The sequence below is a fragment of the Ceratotherium simum genome, chromosome 36 (genome assembly GCF_057802395.1).
Source record: "Ceratotherium simum simum isolate JZ-2026a chromosome 36, ASM5780239v1, whole genome shotgun sequence".
In the NCBI taxonomy this organism is placed as follows: domain Eukaryota; kingdom Metazoa; phylum Chordata; class Mammalia; order Perissodactyla; family Rhinocerotidae; genus Ceratotherium; species Ceratotherium simum.
Window position 1 is genome coordinate 29,746,308 of NC_141935.1, and position 23,449 is coordinate 29,769,756.

The following is a 23,449-nucleotide window of genomic DNA, read 5'->3' on the forward strand; positions in this document are numbered from 1 at the left end:
TCAGCATGTCGTTGGCTTGTGTTCTATTTTGATAACAGAATACAGTGGAAGGTTTCTGCTTTTATTGTCAATGGAAATTTTTGTCTATATGATTCCCTTGGCCTAAGCTGGTGTTTGCTTCTTGCAACTTATTAATGCAGAATGCTGGATATTGAGTGATATGCTGACTTTGAAGAGTGGCCAAGACTTTTTAGGTTTGGATTTCTGGTTTTATGCATAATTAGAAGTCTGAACCCTCAATGATCTGTATCTTAGTATTTCCTGTATGAATTTAACGTGGAATTTTTGAATCCCAAATATGAGAAATCAAAAGTGTTTCCTGGCCTCTGTTCGAAATGTGGCATTGTGACACCAGCTTTAAGCTCCTTTGTTGATCTTTTAGCGTGTATTGTATTGAATATATGACACAAGAATGACGTGGGCACTGGAAGAGGAGAGGACCAGGTGTGACTTGGAGACCAGACCACCCATGGTTTGTGGTGTTTTATTAGGACCTTAGGTGCTTTTTGGAGAGTATACTTAACTGTCTATGACATTGGATATATTTTAAAGGTTGATTTGAAGTCCTCATAGTGTTTCTGAACTTCTGCCTTTCACTCAGGCCTCATTATGCCATGAGGTAGGTAAGAGAGACAGTAACCTCTCTTTCTTGCTTAAAGAAAAAATACCTTAGGGGGCCGGCCCGGTGGCTTAGCGGTTAAGTGCGCGCACTCCGCTACTGGAGTTAATTCCGGGTTCGGATCCCGGGCGTGCACCAACGCACCGCTTCTCCGGCCATGCTGAGGCTGCGTCCCACAGACAGCAACTAGAAGGATGTGCAACTATGACGTACAACTATCTACTGGGGCTTTGGGGGGGGTGGAGGAGGAGGTTTGGCAATAGATGTTAGATCAGAGCCAGTCTTCCTCAGCAGAAAAGAGGAGGATTAGCATGGATGTTAGCTCAGGGCTGATCTTCCTCACCAAAAAAAATAAAAATAAAAACTTAGAAGGGTAATCAGGATGGAGCTGCTTTATCTTAAGTTCCTTTCTGCAGCTCATAGTGCCTTGGAGAAGTTTCAGTGTACTTTTCAGAAAGGGGAAATGATTACAACTGTGCTATCCTGGGACTTCAGCCCAGCTTGTGATTTAGGGTGGGTCATTGGCAATATGGTAATATTCTGTATAGTTGGCTTTGAAAGACTGTGGCAGGAACTTCCCAGAAATGAGGAGCAAGGAAATGTTGTAATCAGCCTTCTAGACATTCTTTTTAAAAACAGTGATAATACTTACGAGTGATGCTTAACAATGCTTATGATCGGTAATAACTGTGAAATGCCTGAGGGACTAAAGGCATTTCTTAGGCACTCCATATTTCAAGATTAAGCTCTTGCGTATGTATCAGACCAATTCTTTCTTTTCTTTATTTTAAACATTTGGTCGAGATTTTTTGGAGATTTTCTCAGTCCTGTCTGCTCTGATTGTTGCACTAAGTTCCTTCAGTATTACATGCTTGTAGAACTGATACCCAGGCTCGTTGCCTCATCTTCTGCCTCAGCTGCTCTCGCCTCTGGATCATGCAGTGTTGCAGGGTTAATGCTGTATTCCTTGCTTGGCTTCGAAAAACTCCTTGATCACATTCATCAGAACATCCACATAGTGTTTTTGAGCACTCGGGGAACTTTGGCCGTGGAAATGGTAATTTTGGTAATGGCCCTCTCCCTCTGACATTGATATGTCGTGCATATTTGCCCAACCTCCCATTGTGAGAGGTGCACTCAGGCCTGTCTCTGGGCTGGCCCAGTGGACTGGGAGCTCTGGAACAGGATTGCAGTCCCCTGGGTGGTTACCCTGGGTGGCTGGAGTTCACTGTTTCTGAAGGGCGGATAATGCATCAGCACTGTTAGACCCAGAGGACAAGTGTGGGCTGAAAAATGGAAGCTAAATCAAGCAGGTGAGCCAGATGAACCTAGGAGTGGGAGAGGAAGTAGGGCCTGGTGCTGAGGAAAGGCTAACACGCCCAGAGCTCTTTTTCTGAGTGCTTGCTCTTTGGTATATGGGCTGGCTGAGTTGAAACAACACAAAACCAAAAATGTAGCGACCGAGTAGAGAATCCTAAATTGCCAAAATGGCTACCTGCAGCTGTAAGTGTATATGCAATTTAGGCATCTCTCCTGAGCTTCCCAGATGGTCTGAGGGCCACTTGGAAGCATACGCTACACTTCTCTTAGGGAAAACTGGAGTTTGTCAGTCCAGTGGCTACACAGATTTTTAGTATAATGGTTTTATGGTCTCACTGTTGAATGATGATCTTAACAAGACATCAGTGTTTGGGGGTTTATTGTTGATGATTTTTGGTGGTTCAGTGTCTGAATTTGGTGAGTTGGTATTCTGAAAAATTTTTGAACGAGAGCAACTGAACTCTTCAATTTCCAATTCTAAATAGTCTAGTGACTTTTTAAATTTAGATCATAAAATATCAGAACCGGGAGGAAGTTTTACTTCACCTCTTTTGATGCCTTCCTGTAGCAGAGTCATTATCCATTCATTTGTTCTTTTGTCCTTTGTTTCATTGAGGATCTGTGTGGCAAACTACTCTTGCAAGAGGATGTACTGAAGAGAGATTAAATGTGTTAAGTGTAAGAAGCAGATCTGTAACATTTTGATCCTGTTGTGACCTGTCTGTTAACATAGTTAGAAACACTGAGCTTTTTTTGTTAATTCTTTTTTTTTGGAACTTTGGCTTTGATGATGGCATGGTATCAGGAACAGATAAGATTATTGTTGAATAGTAATTTTGGTTTTTCAGTAGGTTTTAGACCTTTAAGAAAGGTGACTATAGGATGCCCATGTTGACCTTGCTATCCTTAAAGAGTAAATTTATATTTTCTTCTAGAATTATAGGTTCTAGTTGGATTGCATATTCTCAGTGAAGCTAGTCCCCTTTTACATTAGAGCTTATTTTGAAATTCAAATAAATATAAATTCAATTTTGCTTGCATTTAATTTACTACTTAAGTAGGATAATTTAATCTTGCTTTGATTCTTCTACTTTTTCACATAATCATTGTGTTTGATTATATTTGATAAAAATAAACACCTTTTTTTCATTTCCTTTAGGACAAAAAAATAAATTATTTTTCTCAATTTAAAACCAACGAATCAGGAAATTCTAAAATGAAGATCACCATGCACCATGAATTTTATGATATTTGAAGCAATTTATTCTTTTTTGTAAACAACAAGAGCTTTTATGAAACTGCTAATAATTGTAACTTTGTTCAGTATTACGTATTCCTTAAAATATGGCTGCTTTCCAAATACCACGAATAGCTTAAATTATTTTATCTTTAAGGGATTTTTTTTTAATGGAGTCATTGGTTAATTCTGAAAGCAATTCAAGCTCAGAGTTTATGATCTTTTAAATTATGGCTCCTTAAAGTTTTCTAAATTGAAAGAAAATCACAGTTGGCTCTTTTCTGCTAGCTTGGAACTTGGCAATGAGAAGGAAACTGCAAGCAGTTACTTCAGCTGAATTTGAAAGCACAGTTTAAAACTTGAGCTCTTTAACAGAGCGTAGAATAGCATCCGTAACAGTCCAACTTACATTTTTTGGCTTTGTGTGTGTAGAAAGTTTCCCACCTCAGCTTCTCTTTGGTCTACTGGTCATTTTTATCCAGTGGATAAATTCCAGATATCCTGGCATCTTTTATATGGGGTTTATTTAACCCATGAGATTGGATCCTTGGTTTTTTCCATGCCAAAGCATTTTGGCATTTGGTTCACTTCAGTCCCCAATCAAACCCAGTGGGATAAGGTTTTGTTACATTATGAGCATTATAGGCACAAGCAGGCCATTTGAGGGATTCGACAGGCCTACCCATTGAAAGAAGAAATGTGTTCAGAAGTAGGTGAAAGAATTTAGTTGAAAGAGAAGAGCAATAAAGAGGATTGTGGAGGCAGAAACAGAGGCAAGGACATCCATTTGTTCAGGAAAGGGAGAGGAGAGTCAGCAATGTAAACAAAACCTTAGTGGTCCGTTTTTAACATGTTTACTTCTACTTTGAGATACAATGCCCACCTTCCCTAACTTGTTGCCCTTTTTTTCCTTTTCAGCAGCCCCCCACCACCACTTTTTATTTTTAAACTAATTTCCTCTTTTCTGGGCTTCAATCTGCAGCCCTTGCTGTGCCAGGCCTTGCACAATAGGTGACTGTCCCAGCAGATGCAGGCCTGCCATGAGTGTCGCCCCTCACCCAGTGAGGACAGGGGGTCTTTCTTTGGGCTCTGCTGTAGTGTGTGCTGAGCCAGCAGCCCTGGCTCTTCTTCCAATACCTATTCATGCTTTTTCCTTCCTGACTTTACGAATACACAATCGTTTGATCATTTCTCATTTTGAATGCTCTTTTTGTGCCGACAGAGAGAGAGATGACTTAATGTCCGCACTAGTTTCCGTGAGGAGCAGCTTGACAGATGTGCAGCAGAGGGAAGCCAGTGCCTACGAGCAGGTGAAGCAAGCTGTACAGATGACCGAGGAAGCCAATTTTGAGAAAACCAAGGCAAGTGTAATAGGATTAAAATAAAGGCATGCCGTAATTGCTCTTTTTTTTTTTTTCTGAGTTTTTCTTGGTTATTCTTCCGTAACTATTATCCAGACACACAAAGTGAATACCAATCTGTTAATGTTGACTTTTCTAAATTAAACAAGTTTACTACTTGGAGAATTCTTATTCCTCTGCAAATACTCCTGTTATATCACTATTCAGAAAATATAGTACAATGTGGTAAAGTACTTTGTGAGACGTATGCTTAATCTTTTTATTTGCTGATAATTTTTAGTGCTGTGACAATCTTAACACCCATACTCACCCATTTTTATATGTTCCTGTGTGACTAAAGATAAATGTTTTTTCTCTGTACGTGGGAAATTTTGAGAACATCCAAATATGCCACAGATGATAATATATGTATTTAGTAGCATCTTGAGCTATGAGTGTGGATCCAGCGTATGCCAAATCAACTATATTTAATGATAATGACAGTAAAAGTTAACACTTAGTATCAGGCAGTGTTCTAGGCACTGTGAATCATAGGAGGTTACTGTTGATTCGTTGCTATATTGATTGATTGCTATATTTGGGGGCCACACAATCAGTTGGTATATATCTTCCCTTTATACACTAGACATACTTCAAGTCCTTAATAGCCAAATGTAGCTATTGATTACTGTATTGGACAATGCAGATATAGGTTCCATCATCACAGAAAGTTCTGTTGGATAGGATTGGTCTAAGCCATATAGTAGCAGCAGTGTTTTATTGAAATACTGGGCTATTCAACTCTGTATTAAGCCTCTTCTCAGTCATAGCTTATCCATTCATCTCTATCCAGTTCATCCCTAACTCTTCCCAGACCATTTGACCCTCCCTGTTTTCATTACTCATGCCCCTGTGCCTTCCAAAACTTATGTTTAATTCTGACCAAACGCCCTAACATACTTTATTGTTTCCTGAAACACTCCTGTCTCTTCATTTGTACTGAACTCTCACTGCCCCTTGATGATCTTGTGACCCTCAGCCTCCAGCGAAGGCCCTTGTCCCTCATGTCATTTCCTCTGGCTGTGACAGAGGAGCAGCATTCACCTCACTCTTACTGCCTTTTCCAGGCCTTTGTTTCGGCGCCTACTCTCAGTTACCGCTCCTCTTTGAGAACAGTGTTGTCTCTCTTCTTCCTAACCTTAATCATCATAAACTCTCAATCCAGAAGACACTCTTTGACACTTTTTTAAAAAGAAAATCGTGCATTTTATTACCTAGGTTTATAAAATAGTTGTGGAATCTCTGACACTTTGAAAGAGCTTTAGCATCTTACGCTTTTCTCTCTCATCTTTGTCCATTCAGGCTGCCATGACAAAAATACCACAGACGGGGGCTTAAACAACAAACATTTATTTCTCACAGCTCTGGAGGCTGGGAAGTCCAAGAGAAGGCGCCGAGAGATTCGGTGTCTGGTGACACCCAGCTTTTAGGTCTGCCTTCTCTCTGTCCCCTCACATGGTGGAAGGGGCGAGGGGTCTCTCTGGGGCCTCTTTTTTTTTTTTTTTATAAGTTTAATGGAATTTCCACATTTCATTTATATTTATTTATTTTTTCCCCCAAAGCCCCAGCAGATAGTTGTATGTCATAGCTGCACATCCTTCTAGTTGCTGTAAGTGGGCCGCGGCCTCAGCATGGCGGGAGAAGCGGTTCCTCGGTGCACGCCCGGGATCTGAACCCCGGGCCGCCAGCAGTGGAGTGCGTGCACTTAACCACCAAGCCACGGGGCCGCTGGGGCCTCTTTTATATGGGCATTAATCCCATTCATGAGGGCTCCACCTTCATGACCTAATCACCTCCCAAAGGCCCCACCTCCAAATTCCATCACATTGAGGGTTAGGTTTCAACATATGAATTTTGGGGGGACACAAACATTCAGTCTATAGCACCCTCCACCTTATCTCCTTTCATCATCCTTAAAGGTTTCAACATCTGCCTCGTTAATATATGCAATACCTTGCATTACCTTAGTCCCCACACACTTTGTCTTCCTTAGTTCTAATGTTTTTTCCCTACTCTGCTGTAGTCCCTCGTGAACTGAAGTGTCCATGAGATCTCAGACTCTGACACTGCTCTCTTTGACCAGAACTTTGCTTTCCTCGCTATCCCAGTTAACATCCACTCTGTGTCCTCATTCCTGCCCCTAGTTCTTCACCCTCCTCTGTATCTCATTTTATCTGTTGTCTCCAACCAGCTGGTGGTCTTCTCTTTCCATTTAAATATGAATTTTACAATCCCAAATTGAACTCATTTTGTTCCCTCCCCAAAACTGCTGTGTCCTCTGCTCACTGAATGGCACCTTTGTCCACTAACATGCGCTGACCGGAGACCTGGGCGTCATCGTCTCCTTCATGCCTTACTTCTAACCGATCACTGAGTACAGATCTTAGTTTCTGGAGTTTTCCTGACTTCTTTCCTCACTGTCACCTTTCTCATTCAGGCTGCTGTAATGTCTGGATTTATGAACGACAACATTCCCTTCCTTCACTGCATTCCCTACACTGCAGCCAGGAAGTGATCTTTCTTCAGAGCAGATTTGATAGTGTGATTCTCTGAATTAAAATCCTTCAGCCATTTCCTGCTGCCTTCAGGACAATGTCCAGACTCTTTCACATATTTACGAGGTCTGTGATAACATGCTTCCTTTTAACCCTTCGCTGTCACTTATGACTCTCCTCCAACAGCCTCGGCCACGGTCAGCTTGGAAAGGCAATAGACTTTAGAGGTTGGGCTTGGTCTTATTAGAGTTAGTCAGACCTAGATTCAACTTCCAGCCCCACCATTCACTAGCCGTGTGACCTAGGGCAAGTTATTTAATTCTCTGTGCCTCCGTTTTTTCTCATCTGTAACATGGAAATAATATCTGACTCCTAAGATTGTTAATGAGGACTGCATTTTAAAATAAGTGGTGGTGGTGGTGATGGCCGTTAATCCCCCTGATTATGCCATGCTTTTTCCAGCCTCTGGGTGTTTGTACATGCCATGCAGAGTCTTCTCCACTCCCCTGCCTGGATAGTTTCTCCATCCTTCAGATCTTAGCTTACATGCCACTATCTCTAGAAAATCTCTGATCTTCCATCGTAGATTTGAGTAACTCTTATGTGCTGTTATAACAGGGTTTCTCAATCTTGGCAGTATTGACAACTTGGGCTGCATAATCTTTGTTTTGTAGGTTGTCCTGCATATTGTAGGATGTTTAGCAGCATCTCTGGCCTCTACCCCCTAGTGCCAGTAGCATACCCCTCTCCCCCAAGTTCTGATGACCAAAAAATGTCTCCTGACATTGCCCAATGTCCTCTGGGAGGGGGATTGCCCCCAGTTGAGAACCACTCTTTATTACAGCATTTATCAAAATGCATTATTATCATTTATTTGTCTGTATCCTTCATTAAACTTTAAAATCTCTGACAGGAAGGAAGGTATCCATCTTGTTCACTATTAAATCCCTAGCATCTTGCATAGTGCTTGGCATATAATAGGGATTCAGTAAATATCCACCGACTAAAGGAATTGCAATCTATTCTCACTAACACTCTAGACTTCCTGTATTCTTATCTTTCCAGTTTACCCACTTTGCCGGTGCCCAGTGAAAGTTAAGCCCAATCACACATTTTTTTCTATTGCTATTTTCAGCTATCAAGCATTGCTGAAGAAAACTATTTAAGAAAGCCCCAGAGTGAATACCACAGGAGGTAATCCTGGTCACCTTCAGCGGTTATAGGTGCTGTTGAGCAATTCTTTTCTTTGCAGTTAACTCCCTTATGTATGGACAGAACTCCACTTCTCCCTTCCCCAGCTCCACTCTTAGCTCCTCGTACGCAGTAGATGACCCGCTTTATTGAGATCGCGACCAACTGACAAGAGCCTCTTCAGCACCTTCTCATACCTCAAATGTGTCTTCTACTCACCTTTTTCTTGCTCATCTGGCCCCCTTACTTCCCAAGATGAGTCTCTTTCTCTAAGTTCTTGATATCTCCTGCTTCTAGGGTTTCAGAGACCCTGAGCCGTTTGTCATCACACTTCTCTTGTATCTTCTGTTCCTCCATCTCCCTCATCCTGTCTTTCTCCCTCGTCCTCTGTGCAGCTGTTATTCTTGATCAGACAAACGAAAAGCAGCCTTCGTTTGATCAGCTTCCAGTTAATCTACTGCCATTGCACCGTCATTTCACTGGCAGATCTTTTAGAACAGTCTTCTACCCTTGTCGCGCTCCGTTCACCCCTGAACACATTGCAGCCAGGCTTTCAACGAACCATGGTCTGATTTCGTGCTGCTGAACGCTTGTGTAAAGGTCACCAGTCACTTCCTGATTACTAAACCCACTGACCTCATCTCAGTCCTCAATCGACTCCAACTCTGTGGTTTCAGAAGCCATGAACTGTCTTATCGTAACATGTCATCCCTTTCTTTTCATTTATCAGATATTTTACTCCTATGGGTCCTCTTTGTATTACTCTTCTCTACTCCTCTCAAGTCTCTTTTAACCTGTTTTCCACAAGCCTTAAATGCAGATTTTCCTCCGAGTCAGTTCCTAGCCTTCCACTCCTGTTGCCCTGACCATTGGCCAGACCATGACCTTCATTTGAACACTCCCACATTGTGCCTTTATCTCTGACTGCGCTCCTGAGCCTCAGGCCTACATTTCTTGCTGCTACTAGAACTCTTTATATGGATGATGTTCCACCAGCATCTGAAACTCTACCCAACCAAATTATTAATTCTCTCCACCTTCCTGTTCACCACTCCTTTTGCTTCTCCCATATTCTGTATTATCTTTTTCAGATAGTGGCATCTTCATCTTACCAACGACCCTGGCTTGCATCCTTTAAAATATCTTGGCTCCTTCCCATCCTTCACTCGCTACATCCAATCAGTTGCCAACTCTCCCTCTCTCTTCAGAGCCCCTTAGGGAGCTATGCCTTCCCTTCCATTCCTCTACTCCTGCCCTACGTCAAGTCTTCACATACTCTTAAGCAACCTGTGCAGACTGTTGCAATAGCCTTCTAATCGGTCTCCCTCAGATCCCTTCCAATTCCAGTAGATCTTTCACACTGCAGCCAAAGTCTTCCTGAATTGTAAATCTCCCTGTTCAGGTAGCTTTCCCCTTGCAGTAGAATAAAAGGTAAATTCCTTAGCAGGACCTTCCAGATCTTTCGCAGTATGGCCCCACTCTAACTTTTCTAGCCTTATCTTTTACTACACTCTTTCATATAAAACCTGTGCTGTTTCCAGAATGTGACCTACAATTGACCATGTCTGTGAATCTGTTGATGCTATGTTTTCTGTACTGTGTTAATCTGTGAAATATCTATTCAGCCGATGAGGCTCAACAACTCAGGTAGCAGTCTTCCCAGAAGTTTTCCCCAGCTGCGTCTTGTTTGAGTTAATCTCTTCCTCCTCTATATTCCCACTGATGTTGTGTATAATATTGGTAGCTGTTTACATAGCTCTCTGTACCAAAAGACCTTGCAAGTCGGGGTCTGTGATATTTATCAGTGTATTCTTCAGATGGCCGTGTCTGTACTAACTGCACAATAAATGTTTGTTGAATTAAAGTCAATTATTAGCTTTAAATACTAATATGAATATTTGTAATTGGTGCTTGTAAAATTTAACGGTTAAGAACTAGAGAGGCTATTGTGTATTGTGAATCTGTAGAATTTTTTACTGAAGTAGTAATAATGCAAGGATTGTGTTCTAAGCAGTTGACAAAATGCAGTGCAGTTTGTAGTTTTTATCTCTAAAGTATGCTAAAATACATAAGGAATTTTGCTTTCTGAGAGTAAAAAGTGAGATGGCATACATATTTTAATTTTAGCACCAACCACTTTGTTACTGAGCTGTGAAAGGGTTACTTTGTTCTTACAGTTCCTTGACATTTGTTGCCATCTAGTGTTCCATTTTGCATATTGCATGCTAAGGAAGCAGAGGGAATTTTTTTGTATTACATATTTACATTGGCAGTGGAAACACTTGAGGATTTTATAAGAAAATAAATCTGTAATGTAAGAAAATTATAATGCCAGGCATAGATTCAGCTGTGGAACTACCTTGGATCAAATGCCTACTCTGCCACTTCCTAGGTCTGTGATCTTGGGCAAGTTACTTAATGTCTCAAAGCCTGTTTCTTCAAGTGAGTGATAAGAACCACTTAAAATTTAGTGAGAGACTTAAATAAATTGATCCTTGTACAAATAAATTAATCCTTGTAAGCCATTTAGCAAAATATCTGGCACACAGTAAAAGCTCAGTAAATGTTTTTGTTTTTCTTTGAAAATAGCAAGTCATTACAACTGGGGATAGTTTTAAAAGAGAAAAAAAATAAACCTGGGAATAAATGAGGATGGAGGAGTAGAGGCTCTTGCAGTGATGGCGGGGAAAGCTACAAAATGAAAGGGTAACCAGGCCTTAGACCGGCCTGCTTCTATTTGAAGGGAAATTGTTGGCTTTGACGTGAAGTTACCTTGAGCATATCTAAAATGAGATAACCCTCTAAAGAAAGATTTTTTTAAAAATACCAACCCAGTAGGTTGAATAAATGTCCCCAAAACTTTTTTTTTCTTTTTAAGGATCCAAATTAGCCTTATTTTTGGACTACAGCAGAATCAGAAAGGCAAGAATTAGAAACCTAAAGTAAAAAGAAAATCAGAAAAGCATTGAGTATTTGATTGCAGGCACAGTCATAGAAAATAATGCTTCTTTATATGTACATTATCTACCACAAAACAAAAGCAAATTATAAATATCTTGAAAATGGGAGGTAGGGATAGGCTGACTGATAGGTTTCTAGTAAGCAAGAGTTTATAAATTAAAAATCAACAATTTGCATTATTCATAAGTTAAATGCTTAAAATGTATTGATAATCATTTTTATTTTGTGGGCTTTTTTTCATAAAAATAAAAACATTTTCATAAGGTTTTACATTCATAGGAGGAACTCTATATTTCTCATAAGATCTTTAATTCTTTAATCATGAATTCTTCTATCATAAGGATTTCTAGGAACCTAAATCTAGCAGTTGGGAAGGACTTTTATATGTCCTAAAATAGTTTTCCTATTTTAAAAATTGAGTTAACTAGATATAAATTTGTTTTGGAAAATGTTTTGACCCCGTTAAGATGGTAATGCATACTCTTTGGTTTATTAAAACTAGGACTGAGAATATCAAGTCCAATAAATTATGTTTTGAAAAATGTGTTAATGTGGCCAGCATAGAACGACCACAAATAAAGAAATTTCCCAGAAGAGAAAGGGTCTCTTGTGGATTGAGTCTGCTAGGTGGGGGGAAAGTGTAATTCCTCAACTCCCCAAGACCTACAGCCATTTCCATCAAGAAAGGGGCTGTGCTCAAGGAAAGAGAGAAGCCAGCACTCTGGAAACTCCTGGGGGAAATGGCAGCTGCAGGCCCCAAACTAAGTTGATCACCTATGAAGATCTATCAGTTAATAGTAATTGACCATTTACTGACCTAGCCTTTGATAATTCAGTTATGCCTTTACTGAATGGTTAGATGAGTATAGTCAGGGATACTGAATCAGCTGGGATTCTAGAAACTAGGAGAGGGAGCCCTAGAATTAAAAGAAAAAGCTTTAATGGAAATAGTTTATAAATATTTGTTTAGTAGAACCAAATCTTCTAGTATGTGAGGTCCCTTGTAAGAGAGATATCTTTAGAAAGATTAAATCACTTTTCTAATTTCAAGTGTTATTAAGTCGTAATATTTTCTTCATTGCAACTGGATGTATATATTAAAATCAAAACAAATAAAAATAAATGCTGTTTTATAATATGGAGTCATTGGTCACACACCAAGGGAAGCTGATAACCAGTTTTTAATGTAATATTGTTATTCATTGTTTCATTACTGCTTTCATACTCATCATCATCCACTGGTGGTGGTTAGTCCTAATAGAGAGAAGGCCGTCTACAGACCCAGGCTTCAGCAATGTTTTTGTTTCAGTGATTCACAGGTTCTTGCTTTGTCCTTTTTGCTTTCTGTCATCCTGTCTTGGCATGAGGCCTCTTATCCTGTCAGGATCATTTACTGTTCCTCGTTCCTGAATTGACTGAGTTCTTTGAATTGATTCTTTTTGCTCTCATGTTAGCCCGATCTTCAGATCTTCAGCAGTCCCTTCCACTGCTCCTGGAGTTAATAATGTTGACTCCTGAGCTTTCATTCAGTTAAAAACCTTCTGATTGGATATATTGGTTTATATTCAATAATCATTTTATTCTTTCATACCAGTAGTATTCATTACATCAGCAAAAGTTATGAACATTTTTATTAGGTTCATATAAAATCTTTTTCACAAGAGCAATTGCATTCTGAAGCATAAAGGTCTCTAAATCATAATATTTCAATTCATGCTCCAAGGGCTTAAATTATAGAAAAATTATGCTTTTTCATTTCTTTTAAAATGTTCTTTTCCAAACATTCTCAACCAGAATTAGACTTAGGACTAAACTCCCTAGGAGAATCATGTTTTAGTCATCCTATTTACTTATCTGTTAATCTGAGACCGTTGAATTTTACCCCTATACTTTGTGCCTAGAAGTATAGAAACTTTCGAGAAGAGTTTACAAGAAATTGGACTTTACTGCTTTCCAGATGAAGAGAGGAAAATTCATGTATCCTAGATATTTGTCTGTATTTATTATAGCTTTCACCAGAGGGAAGCATAGCTATGCATAAGACTCACAGAGCTTACTGAGACCATTTCCATCTCCATTAACAACAAATCTGACTGTCAAATTTATGATCACACAGTATATAAGTCATAGGAGACTTGGGTTTCTTTCTACCAATTCAGGGGAAAACAGAGGTTGGGCGAGGTAGATATTGCAGATGAGAGCCACTGGGATAAAACTAAGACACCATAGAATGATTCAGATTTTCTATGTTAGGCACCTTAATTTTATTCGGATTTTTTTAACCGAGATTATTTTAAAATTTTGATCTCTTTATCATTTAAAGTATTCAAATAATTTTTTAAGCATGAGCAAATGAAAAACCAGTTAATTTGGATGCTTACATATTTCCTGTAGCATAAACATGATATGTAACTGAAAATACTAGAAGATTTCATTTTTCTGATCCCCTTTTTCAGAATTCTGATTCATCAGTGGCCCTCATCAAGGTGCACTACCTGAATTTCGTTAGTTGATAAATTAATATAGCCTTAAGTATGAAAATTGAAATATGTGCATCAATGTAACATTTGAATACTGTTTTTTAGATGAGTAAGTGGTGTTAACAAATATTAAATTATTCTAATAGACTCTATAATGTGTTTAACTATTTTAAATAAAAGTAAAACTTAATTGTCTCATTTTCCCCTTATTTTTGTAAATTCTAAGCTCCATTTCACTGTCTTTTTCTGGCAGGCTTTAATCCAGTGTGAGCAGTTGAAGAGCGAACTGGAGAGGCAGACAGAAAGGCTTGAAAAAGAACTTGCATCTCAGCAAGAGAAAAGGGCCTTTGAGAAAGAGATGATGAAAAAAGAAATAACAAAAGAAAGGGAGGACATGGAATCAAAGGTACTTGAGGATTCAATTTGTTATCCACATTGCAGAAGAAATGTTTGTGGTGATGTCATTGATTCTATAGGCTGCAATTCTTGAATGAACTTTAAATTTTAAAACCTTGTAAGTGGTCAAATTTCTTACAACTTACAGTTCATAAAAATTTTCTATTTTTCCATAAAACTTATATTCTCTGACTGTTCCAAATAAAATAATCAATTAGATTCCATCAGATGAAATTGTGAAATTTACTTTATCCTGCTGTTCTGTTTGATTCCCTCTCTCATGTTTGTAAGGGGAGAGTATGTGCTCTGCAGATGCCCAGATTTCATTTCAACCTTGGCTAAATCAAGAACAGATGACTCCCCTGCTTCGTGCCCATTCCCAAATTAGACTTGCAGAAGAGAAAACACTTATAAGAAACCACGTAACCAAGAAAAAGTGATTATGTGCACTGTACAAAGTAGGTTCTACCTAATTTCATGAAGAATAATGACCGTAACCCGATGAGCAAATGGAAGGGAGAAATTAACAGCAAAAAGAACAGATAACATGAAATGGGCAGTTTGAAAATAACAAACTGGAATACAGAGTTGAGTGGAAGCTAGCTTTAAAGTTGCTACAGTAGAGTAAAATTGAGCAGGATGTGGTCCCTGAAGTAACCAAAACAACTGCTACATGTTCTGTTTGTTTTTATTAAAGCAGACTCACATTTTGTACCCTAAATGCTGTGTTGTTATAACATTCCAAAATGTGGTAATTAACTCATTCAGCAAATATCTACTGAGTACCTGCTGTGTGCAGGGCAGTGTGCAAGCCTGAAGTTATATAAAGAGAAAAATCACCAATTCTGCCCAGTTTTAAGTCTTCTGGGTACCTGAGGCATTTACTGTCAACTCCCTTGTCTTTTCATCTTTTTTTTAAAATTATGCCTGTCAAAACCCAACTATAGGTAAGTCTGACCATCTACCTTCTCTGGCCTGGGTTGGTGATCTCAGCTGGTGAAAAGCCCACAACCTTGCAGATGGCACCACTGTACCCTCATGGTCCTCAGTGTCCAGGGTTCTCTTGGTGCTTTCTAGCAGTCCTCCTGTGCATTCGTCTCTCTCCCGTTGATGCAGCTTTCAACAGATGTCACTTGGAGGGCCTGGGAATTTGGTAGTCGCAGGACCAGTGCAGTTCCCTCAGGAAGCTTACAGACTAGGGGGAGAGGCAGACATTAAACACATACTTCCATAAATGACTTTTTAATTACCACTGTGATAAAGGCATGAAGGTACAGTATACTGTCCCGTGAGAATGTATCACAGGCAAATATGGCCTAGTCTAGGGAGTCATGAAAGACATTCCTAAGAAAGAGATTTTGAAAATGAGACAAGAGGTTGAGTAGGAGTGGTCAGGTAGAGAGTTGAGAGGAAGAGTTTCAGATCCAGGAAAACAATACCCCCAAGACTCTGGAGGTAGAAAGCATCATACTTCCTAGGAATTTAGAGAAGGCCAGGTGACTGGAGTCTAGGAGGTGAGGGACAGAGTAGTGGGAGAGGAGTGTGGAGAAGTGTGCAGGGACCAAATCATGAAAGGCCTTAAAATCCCGGTGAAGGGTTTTGAATTTTATCCAAAAAGTATTGGAAGCCATTGAATGGCTTTAAATTGAGCAGTGTCATGATGCCATTTACATTTAAGAAAAATCACCTGTCAATAGATTGGAAGGAGAACCAGAATAAATGCCTGGAGATCAGGTGGGAACTAATTATGGTAGTCCCAGGTGGGAAGCAATAGTATCTTGGGCCTATTTTTCAAGGACTGTTTCAAATCACTTTAATCTCCTCCGATTCTCTGCCATGCTACCTTTCCCCTCATTCTCAGCGGAAAGCCTTAGTTACCATTAGGTAGTAACCACTTCAACTATATATCTTCCCCCTCACCTCTGCCTTAAAGTGAAATTTCTCCTCCATCCCAACCCTCCCAGAATGAGAGAGGCCTAATTCCACTCCTTTCCCCTTGCTCTGGATCCCATCCTCTTCCACCACCTCAGGGCCCTTGTTCCATTAGTTCCCCTCTCTTCTTCAACCTTTCCTTCACTACAGCCTCTTCCTTATCATCAGGAAAATACTCTCCAATTTCTCTCACCTGTTGAAAGAAACAATCTCTCAATCTTGGCTACACAGAAGTTCCAGAAATCTCATTGCCCAATCTGCACCTCAATTATGTGAAGCCATCTGAGGGTTGGATCCAGGTATCAGTATTGTTTAAAGTTGTCCAGGTGATTTCAATGTGCAGCCAAGGTTGGAAGCCACCTCAGTAATTCCATCTCCCTGCTTACTCTTCTCCTTAATAGTCAGGTTTCTTGAAAGATTTGTCTGTATGTATTGTCTTTTTTTTCTCTCCTCCCATTCGCTCATCAGCCTACTGCATTTCAGCTTCTATGCCCACAGCCAATGAAATTACCACTGCTATGTTCACTGAAGACTTCTTGTGCTATTTTTAGTGAATATTTTTTAGTTTTTATTCTCCTTAAAAGATTCTCTTTCCTTGATTTCTGATTCTGTAGTCCTGATTTGGGAGAATAATGGTGTGTGCCTTTTAGGTTACTCTCAATTTAAAGTGCTTTAGAGACAATGAAGGAGATACATCCAGAAAGCTGCTTGATAGAAGGCTCTAGAGTTTAGCAGAGAGCTTTAGGTGTCTTTAGCATTACTGTGGCTTTAATTTCATACATATGGTATCAATTCCTAAATCTTGAGCTCCCAAACCAGCTTCACTTCCCATCTTCCCTCTCCCAGTGGAACCACCTGCTGTCATCCTTGTCTCCTCCCTCTCCTGGCACATCATTAAGTCGCCAAGTTCTAGCGATTCGGGCCTCCAGGAATTTTACATTGCCCGGTCTCTCCATCCCACTGCCATCCTTATCTCACCTTGGATGATTCCCAAAGCCCCAGTGGTCTCTTTGCTTCCAGTCTCACCTCCTTCTCATCTGTTCTCTCAACTACAACCAGGATGATCTTTCTAAAATGAATGTGTCAACATGTCTGTCTCGTGCTTTCAAATCCTTCATGTCTCCCTGCAACACCTTGGATAAAATTCAGGATCCTTCAGCATAGCATAAGGGTTCTACATTTTTCCTCCTCTCTTTGGCTCTCCAGTCCCACCTCCCTTCACTTTTCTTCCTCGCATCGCCACCGTACTGGCCTCCTTGCACCTCCTCAAACGTGCCGACATGCCAGTCTGCCGTACTGTGTTTTCATCTCAGGACTTTGCGTGTGCTTTGCCCCCCTGCCTAGAGATATCTTCCTCTGCCCTCTCTGACTGATCCTTCAGAGTTCTTCTTGATACCACCTCCTCTCACAGCCTCCCAAAGATGAAGGGGGAGCCTCTCATGTGGGTTCCCATAACTCGGTGGATTGCAAATCCTTGTTGAATTGTTTGTCTCCCCTAATTTACTGTGAATTCCTAGAATGTGTGGTCTGTTAACATCCTCATTGCTTGGCACATCCCTCTCACAAAAAATGTGTTCAATATATATTTGTTGAATGAATGAATGAATGCAATACAAGGGGAAGAAAAAAGGTCCCCTGCCATTGGAAAGGTCTGACTAAAATGCCGAGAATTCAGAGGATCAGAACAGATCCCTGTCTGCAAGAGATCATGGAGGGCTTTGTGGAGAGGGTGGCATTTTAACTGAGCTTCAAAGGATAGGTAGGATTCAGAAATGCAGAATGTGGGGGAAGGAATGCTGGCTATAAACAGCATGAATAAGGCATGGAGGGAGGTAAAGTTGTGAACTGTGTTGAGTGAGACAGAGGATGGTATCAATAGCAAAGACCAGCCATGTTCACATTTAGGTGACTTTTATTATCTGGGTTGTTTAGAAAACTTTTGTCCTGCTGAGTAGTCATAAAAATATGTTGATGAGAATTCCTGGTAAGAAAGGACAAAGGAAGGCTGAAATGTGCCAGGCAGTGTTCCTGGTGCTTTCTTATGTAACAGAACCTCTTTCTTATCCTGACAGTCATTTCGTGAATAAAGGCGGCCACAGATAAACAATGTATTTCTGAGTCCAAGTCATCTGTTTGGACCCCAGTAAGCCCTGGCTGACATTTGATGTATGAATAAAGAGTCGAGTGTGGTCCCAGCACTGAGGCAAGTGCTCTCACCCGGAAGTGGCAGAAAGTGGCTTTCAGAAGAGTAAAAAAAGGGAGTTGATCTACTTCAAGGAACTGATAGGATTAAACAACATAATGTTTTGAAAGCACCTAATACAATACCTGGCTTCGAGTGGACATTTAATACATTTTAGCTGCAGCTATTATTATTCTTCTCTAGAGAAAGAGAGAAGTAGCCTATTGGATGGATTTCTTGGAACTTCATGTCAGGAAAAGCAGACAGGTTTGAATATAAAGCCCACTTTTACTGTTTATTTATCAGCTTGAATGAACTTGGGGAAGTTACTTAATTTTCTGAATCTTATTTTTTCAACTGAAAATTGATCTGACATAATTCCTTCTCCAAGGGGATTAAAAGAGAGAATGTGTGTCACACTGCCTAGCACAGGAGGTGAATCTCACAGGGAGACTGAACAGTGAATCCTCACACTGTAGGTGCTCTGTAGCTCATGCTATAGCAAGGACCCCTGCTTTCCCATAGTGAGGAATGCTTGTGGGACTTCTAGATTTTCTTCCTTTCTTGTTATTATTTTTCGTCTTTCCTTTCTTCTTACTCCTTCTTTTTAAATTTCATGTGTGTGGAAAGCTCTAGAACAGATGCCTTCTACCCAGACAGATTTGGAATCATTCCCCATGAACGTTGCCTGCTGTGAGTTTGTTTGTCCTCAGTCATGGTCCTTGGTTGCTCTGAGCCACTAGGTTTGCTAGTTCAGTCCATCATCCATCATATCTTTGTTGAGCGCCCCCTGTGGTCCCCGCATTTTCTCAGTTGGCTCCCTTGATAACAGCCCATCGCTAGAATCCTGGATTCTTGTCTCTCTTGTAGAGGGAGGACTGCTTTGCACGGTGCTCAGTACACTAGGGACTGCTCTAGTGCAGAGATTTCCATCACGCTCTCTCAACTGGGGTGTCCTTGTCTCTTGCTTGCCCCCGTCAAAGTGTTAAGGACTTGCCTGATGTCAACGCCCTGGGCATCCAGCAGTGTTGCAGCTGTCTCTGTTACTTCTGTCTCTGCAACAGATGTGGGTGGAGAAGCCCCTGCCGTGTAATGTTGACTTCCAGATGGTGGGCGTGGGGAAAAAGAAGGTGTGACAACAGGAGGGGAGGCCTCAGGAAGTGGGTGACAGGAGGGAGCAGACAGGTAGTGGGCAGAGGAAAGACGTGATGGGTGGCAGAGGAAGGGAATCATATGGAAAGAGTGAGATTTGTTAGATGCCTTATAATAGAAACGGACTCAGAATTCACAACTAGCAAAATAAATGTCAGCATATTTACTTAAAAAACCACACAATGTTAATATGTTTACCACAAGATCTATCTCCACTTAAAATATGATTTTTAGTACCTGGTAATTAGAGTTTGTTGCTGTTGTATGGTTCTGGAAAAGCCATAATTACACATTCATAATACAGAGACTCATGAACTTGAATTTTTAAATTAAAGGAATTAAATTAATATTTTTGGTTTATTACATTTAACTTCTTTTGACCTTTAATTTTAGGTTCAGATTGTAATATGCATAAGGATAGTTCATAGCTTGGTATTAGTAAAAGTAATTTAATTGCAAGTTAAATTTGTAGCCAATCTTTTGATGATAAGAAGTACCTGTAAACAACCATAAGTCAAATATACAATTCACAATCCCCAGAAAAGTTAATTAATACTTCTACCTTCTAAATTAGAAAATAGCTATCAGAGGCCCATTATTTTCATGTGTCACCTTTGCTAGTTATATCACTCAAAGGCAATCTTGATTTTTATCACAAAATTTTAGTTATTGATTTCAGTTGTAAAATTGAATTCATACCCATTTCCGTGTACAACGGTAGATTTCAAATATTATTATTTCAAATTCGTTACCGTCTTGTTTTAACAGATTCAAAACTGGTAGATATCCCTATATGTTTTGCTCTGAGGTAAGGTAGCATTTCTTCTTCATTTTAAAACGGCTACTACAAATAAGAAATTAAGAGCCTAGAGAATTTTGACTTACTGGAGCAGAGTAAAACGTAATTGCAAACAGAATACTATAAAAGTTAAATCTAAGATCTAGAAAGCATTTCTAACCCTGAGAAGAAAAACTAAGAGCCTGATACCCATAGAGTCCCTCAGAAAAGCCATTTGTTCTAATTATTCATTCATCAAACATTTGGTGCCTCTCGAGGAACTTGCCCTTGAGGAACTTCTAGTCTAATGAGGAAACAGACAGACAACTAAAAACAGTGTGAGAAGTACTGCGTGAGAGGTGTGTAGAGGCTGGGGTGTGATAGAGCGATAGTGAAAATATAAAACCACCAGGACAGCGTGGGCAACAATCAGTCAGAATGCGTGCTGTCTGCAAACAGCAGGCATGACTGTCCCAGGGCACGTTAGCTGAATATCAATGGAGTATATGGAGGGTTCCTATTTTGTGCTGGGAGCTGGAAGTCAGTGGAGGAGAGGAGATAATGGCTGAAAGGATCCTACAGGAGGAATAGGGATAGCTAGATAATGGGCAGGCCAGGGAGGTTTTACCAACAAAGGGAGCTACAGAGAGCCTCTTCTTTGTTGTTGCTGGGGTAAGTGGAATGGGATTCTTAGAGCACCAGTAGCTCTCTTTACAGGTTCCTGCCTCCCTAGCTCTCCCAATCAGTCCTTTTATGCCTTCTCTGTGGGAGAATGGTTTAAGAGTTGTCTGATTCCTGGACATCTCCTCTGAAATATATCCATGTCAGTCTCTTTCATAACTTCCATGGGTGTCTGATATCTGTCACCTTAGGGTTTCAGCCAAAACTTTGATTTTTATCATCTTGTTAAATGTTTTCTAAAATGAGTGAAGAGACCAGGGAATGAATAGGAGGGAAGTACATATTTAGGTCATGGGGGTTAAATGAGTTGAGGACGTGGAGAAATGGACATACCCAATCCACAGAGAAATGACTTGCAGCGAGAGCCCCAAGGACGTGCTGACTCTATTAATTCAAGATATTTTTAGTATTTATTTTGTCAAATGACATTATCATTTAGGACTTTTATTTCCTCTTACAGATGTTGACCCTGTCTCAGAATATTGCCCAATTAGAGGCCCAGGTGGAAAAGGTTACAAGAGAGAAGATTGCAGCTATTAATCAACTAGAGGAAATTCAAAACCAGCTTGCTTCCCAGGAAATGGATGTCACAAAGGTATAAAGAGATATTTTAGTTTAATAATTGCTTAAATATTTTCTTTGAAAAAATTTTTGCTAATATGCAAAGCTCAGAAAGAAGTTTGGCGTAGAAAACTTTTGTAACTTCAAGATAATAAAGGTCCACCTAATGGTCGTTCAGCAAACATTTACTTATATCTGTGGGCTCTCTCTGGGCGCCACAAATACAAAGATGAATTAGACACAATTAACGTCCCCGAAGAGCTGAAGGGTTAGGTGGCTGAGACAGACTTGTAAATAAGGAAGTCTTTTTACTTTAATTATTGAATGTTTGATAAAACTTGTATTTCTAAATTAGTCAATTAGGAGTAATTTTTGCAAGAGACAGCATAGGTTTGTTCTTCACAATAATACTAAAAGACATATTTACAACGTGAACAGTGTGCTTAACATAAAAATTTCTCCACCTCCCATTCCTTTTCAGACTTGGTCTCTGAAATCAAGATTGTAATACTACAACTCCTTATTTTATTGGTCCTTATCATTTATACTTTAAAATAGCACATTATCTGCGCTATGGGCATCACAAACTTGTAAACCAAGAACTAAAATGTTTAATGATCTTCACTGGCTAATGTTAAGGTGCTTATTTAAGAAACACTAGAAGTCCATATAGATTTCAGTAATCAATTGTTATAAAACTAAGAAACTAAGCATGGGCATGCATGATGTAATAAATTAAATCAATTTATTTTTCACCAATGCGTACACAGATAATTTTGTTTAAAATGACATACTCGGGCCGGCTCTGTGGCTTGGCGGTTAAGTGCGCGCGCTCTGATGCTGGTGGCCCGGGTTCGGATCCCGGGAGCGCCCGGAGGCACCACTTCTCCGTCCAACGCGAGGCCGAGTCCCGCGTACAGCAACTAGAAGGATGTGAACCTATGACATACAACTGTCTACTGGGGCTTTGGGGGGAAAAAGCTGAATAAATAAAATCTTTAAAAAAAAAAAAATGACATACTCTTTTCATATTGCATTTTACTTCTCAACATATTTTCCTAAATTTTGGTGCATTTTTAATGCCATTGTTGCTTTATAATTTAGTAATTAAAATTAGCTTTAACATATATTAAGAAAGGGAGCCTATTTTTTCTTTTCTTTCTTTGAATTTCTATGATTCTCTATTTGCTTTCTAAAATTCCAGCTAGCTAATGTAGAAGTTTAAAATATCATATATGCCAATATAACTGATGTGTTTGTGTGGAGGCGGGGTAGAACTAATGGAATTGGTGCCAGGGAAGGAAATGGTTAACCCAGGTTTTATGAGTGAAAGGTGTGGTGAGAGTCTTCAGTTCACTGTAGGGAGAGAACTCTCTGTTTGGAACTGTCCACAAGGACTCAAGCATCAGCAGAGTGCCTTGAGATCGCTTCCATCCCTGAGATAATAAAATTCTAATTCAATTTGACTTGGTGATTTATTTTAGATGGAATTTAAGTGTTGTGGATAACTGAGCAAATTCTAAACTGAAAATACTTCGGTAAGGGAACTTTAAAAATAAAATTAAGGGATAAAATAATTTTAAATAGGACCTAATGCTTAGACATTTATTTCATAGAGTAATTTTGTATTGATGTTGGGTTTTATACACCACGGTTATGTAATTATTATTTTCTGGTATTATCAATTTGGATTTTTTTGTTTCATTCATATATGTAAATCAAATAGATTGGAGTAGTGAAGAACTGAGAAAGGAAGTAACTTAGGGCCCCTCTAATGTTTTTCTGTCACTCTTTATTTTTAAATTTTATTTAGCTTTAAAATTAATAACATTTTGTAAATTACTAATTTTTTTGAAATGGGAAGGATCACCTGTCACACATTGAAGGCATTTGAATTTCAAATAGAATTTTTACTAATTTTATTCTTTTTCTAGCTTTTTGAGGGCCACTGGGGAGACGCTTACTGACTTTTTCTTCTGTCTTGTTGATATACTTTGGAACACGGATTATTTTATTTTTATAAGTATTTTTTATTTGAACATAGGAAATGCATATGGGTTTTAT

At 39.6% G+C, this 23,449-nt stretch overlaps 1 protein-coding gene across 4 annotated transcripts in view; it reads left to right on the forward strand.

Moving 5' to 3' along the window:
- SDCCAG8 (SHH signaling and ciliogenesis regulator SDCCAG8) overlaps nt 1-23,449 on the forward strand; it is a 227,839-nt gene that overhangs the window by 45,659 nt on the left and 158,731 nt on the right. For all 4 annotated transcript variants that reach the window (XM_004439590.3, XM_087424486.1, XM_087424487.1 and 1 more), the window contains 3 exons: nt 4,399-4,537; nt 13,957-14,109; nt 21,285-21,419. In XM_004439590.3, the coding sequence (XP_004439647.1) occupies nt 4,399-4,537; nt 13,957-14,109; nt 21,285-21,419 (427 nt within the window). The remainder of the gene's footprint in view (nt 1-4,398; nt 4,538-13,956; nt 14,110-21,284; nt 21,420-23,449) is intronic.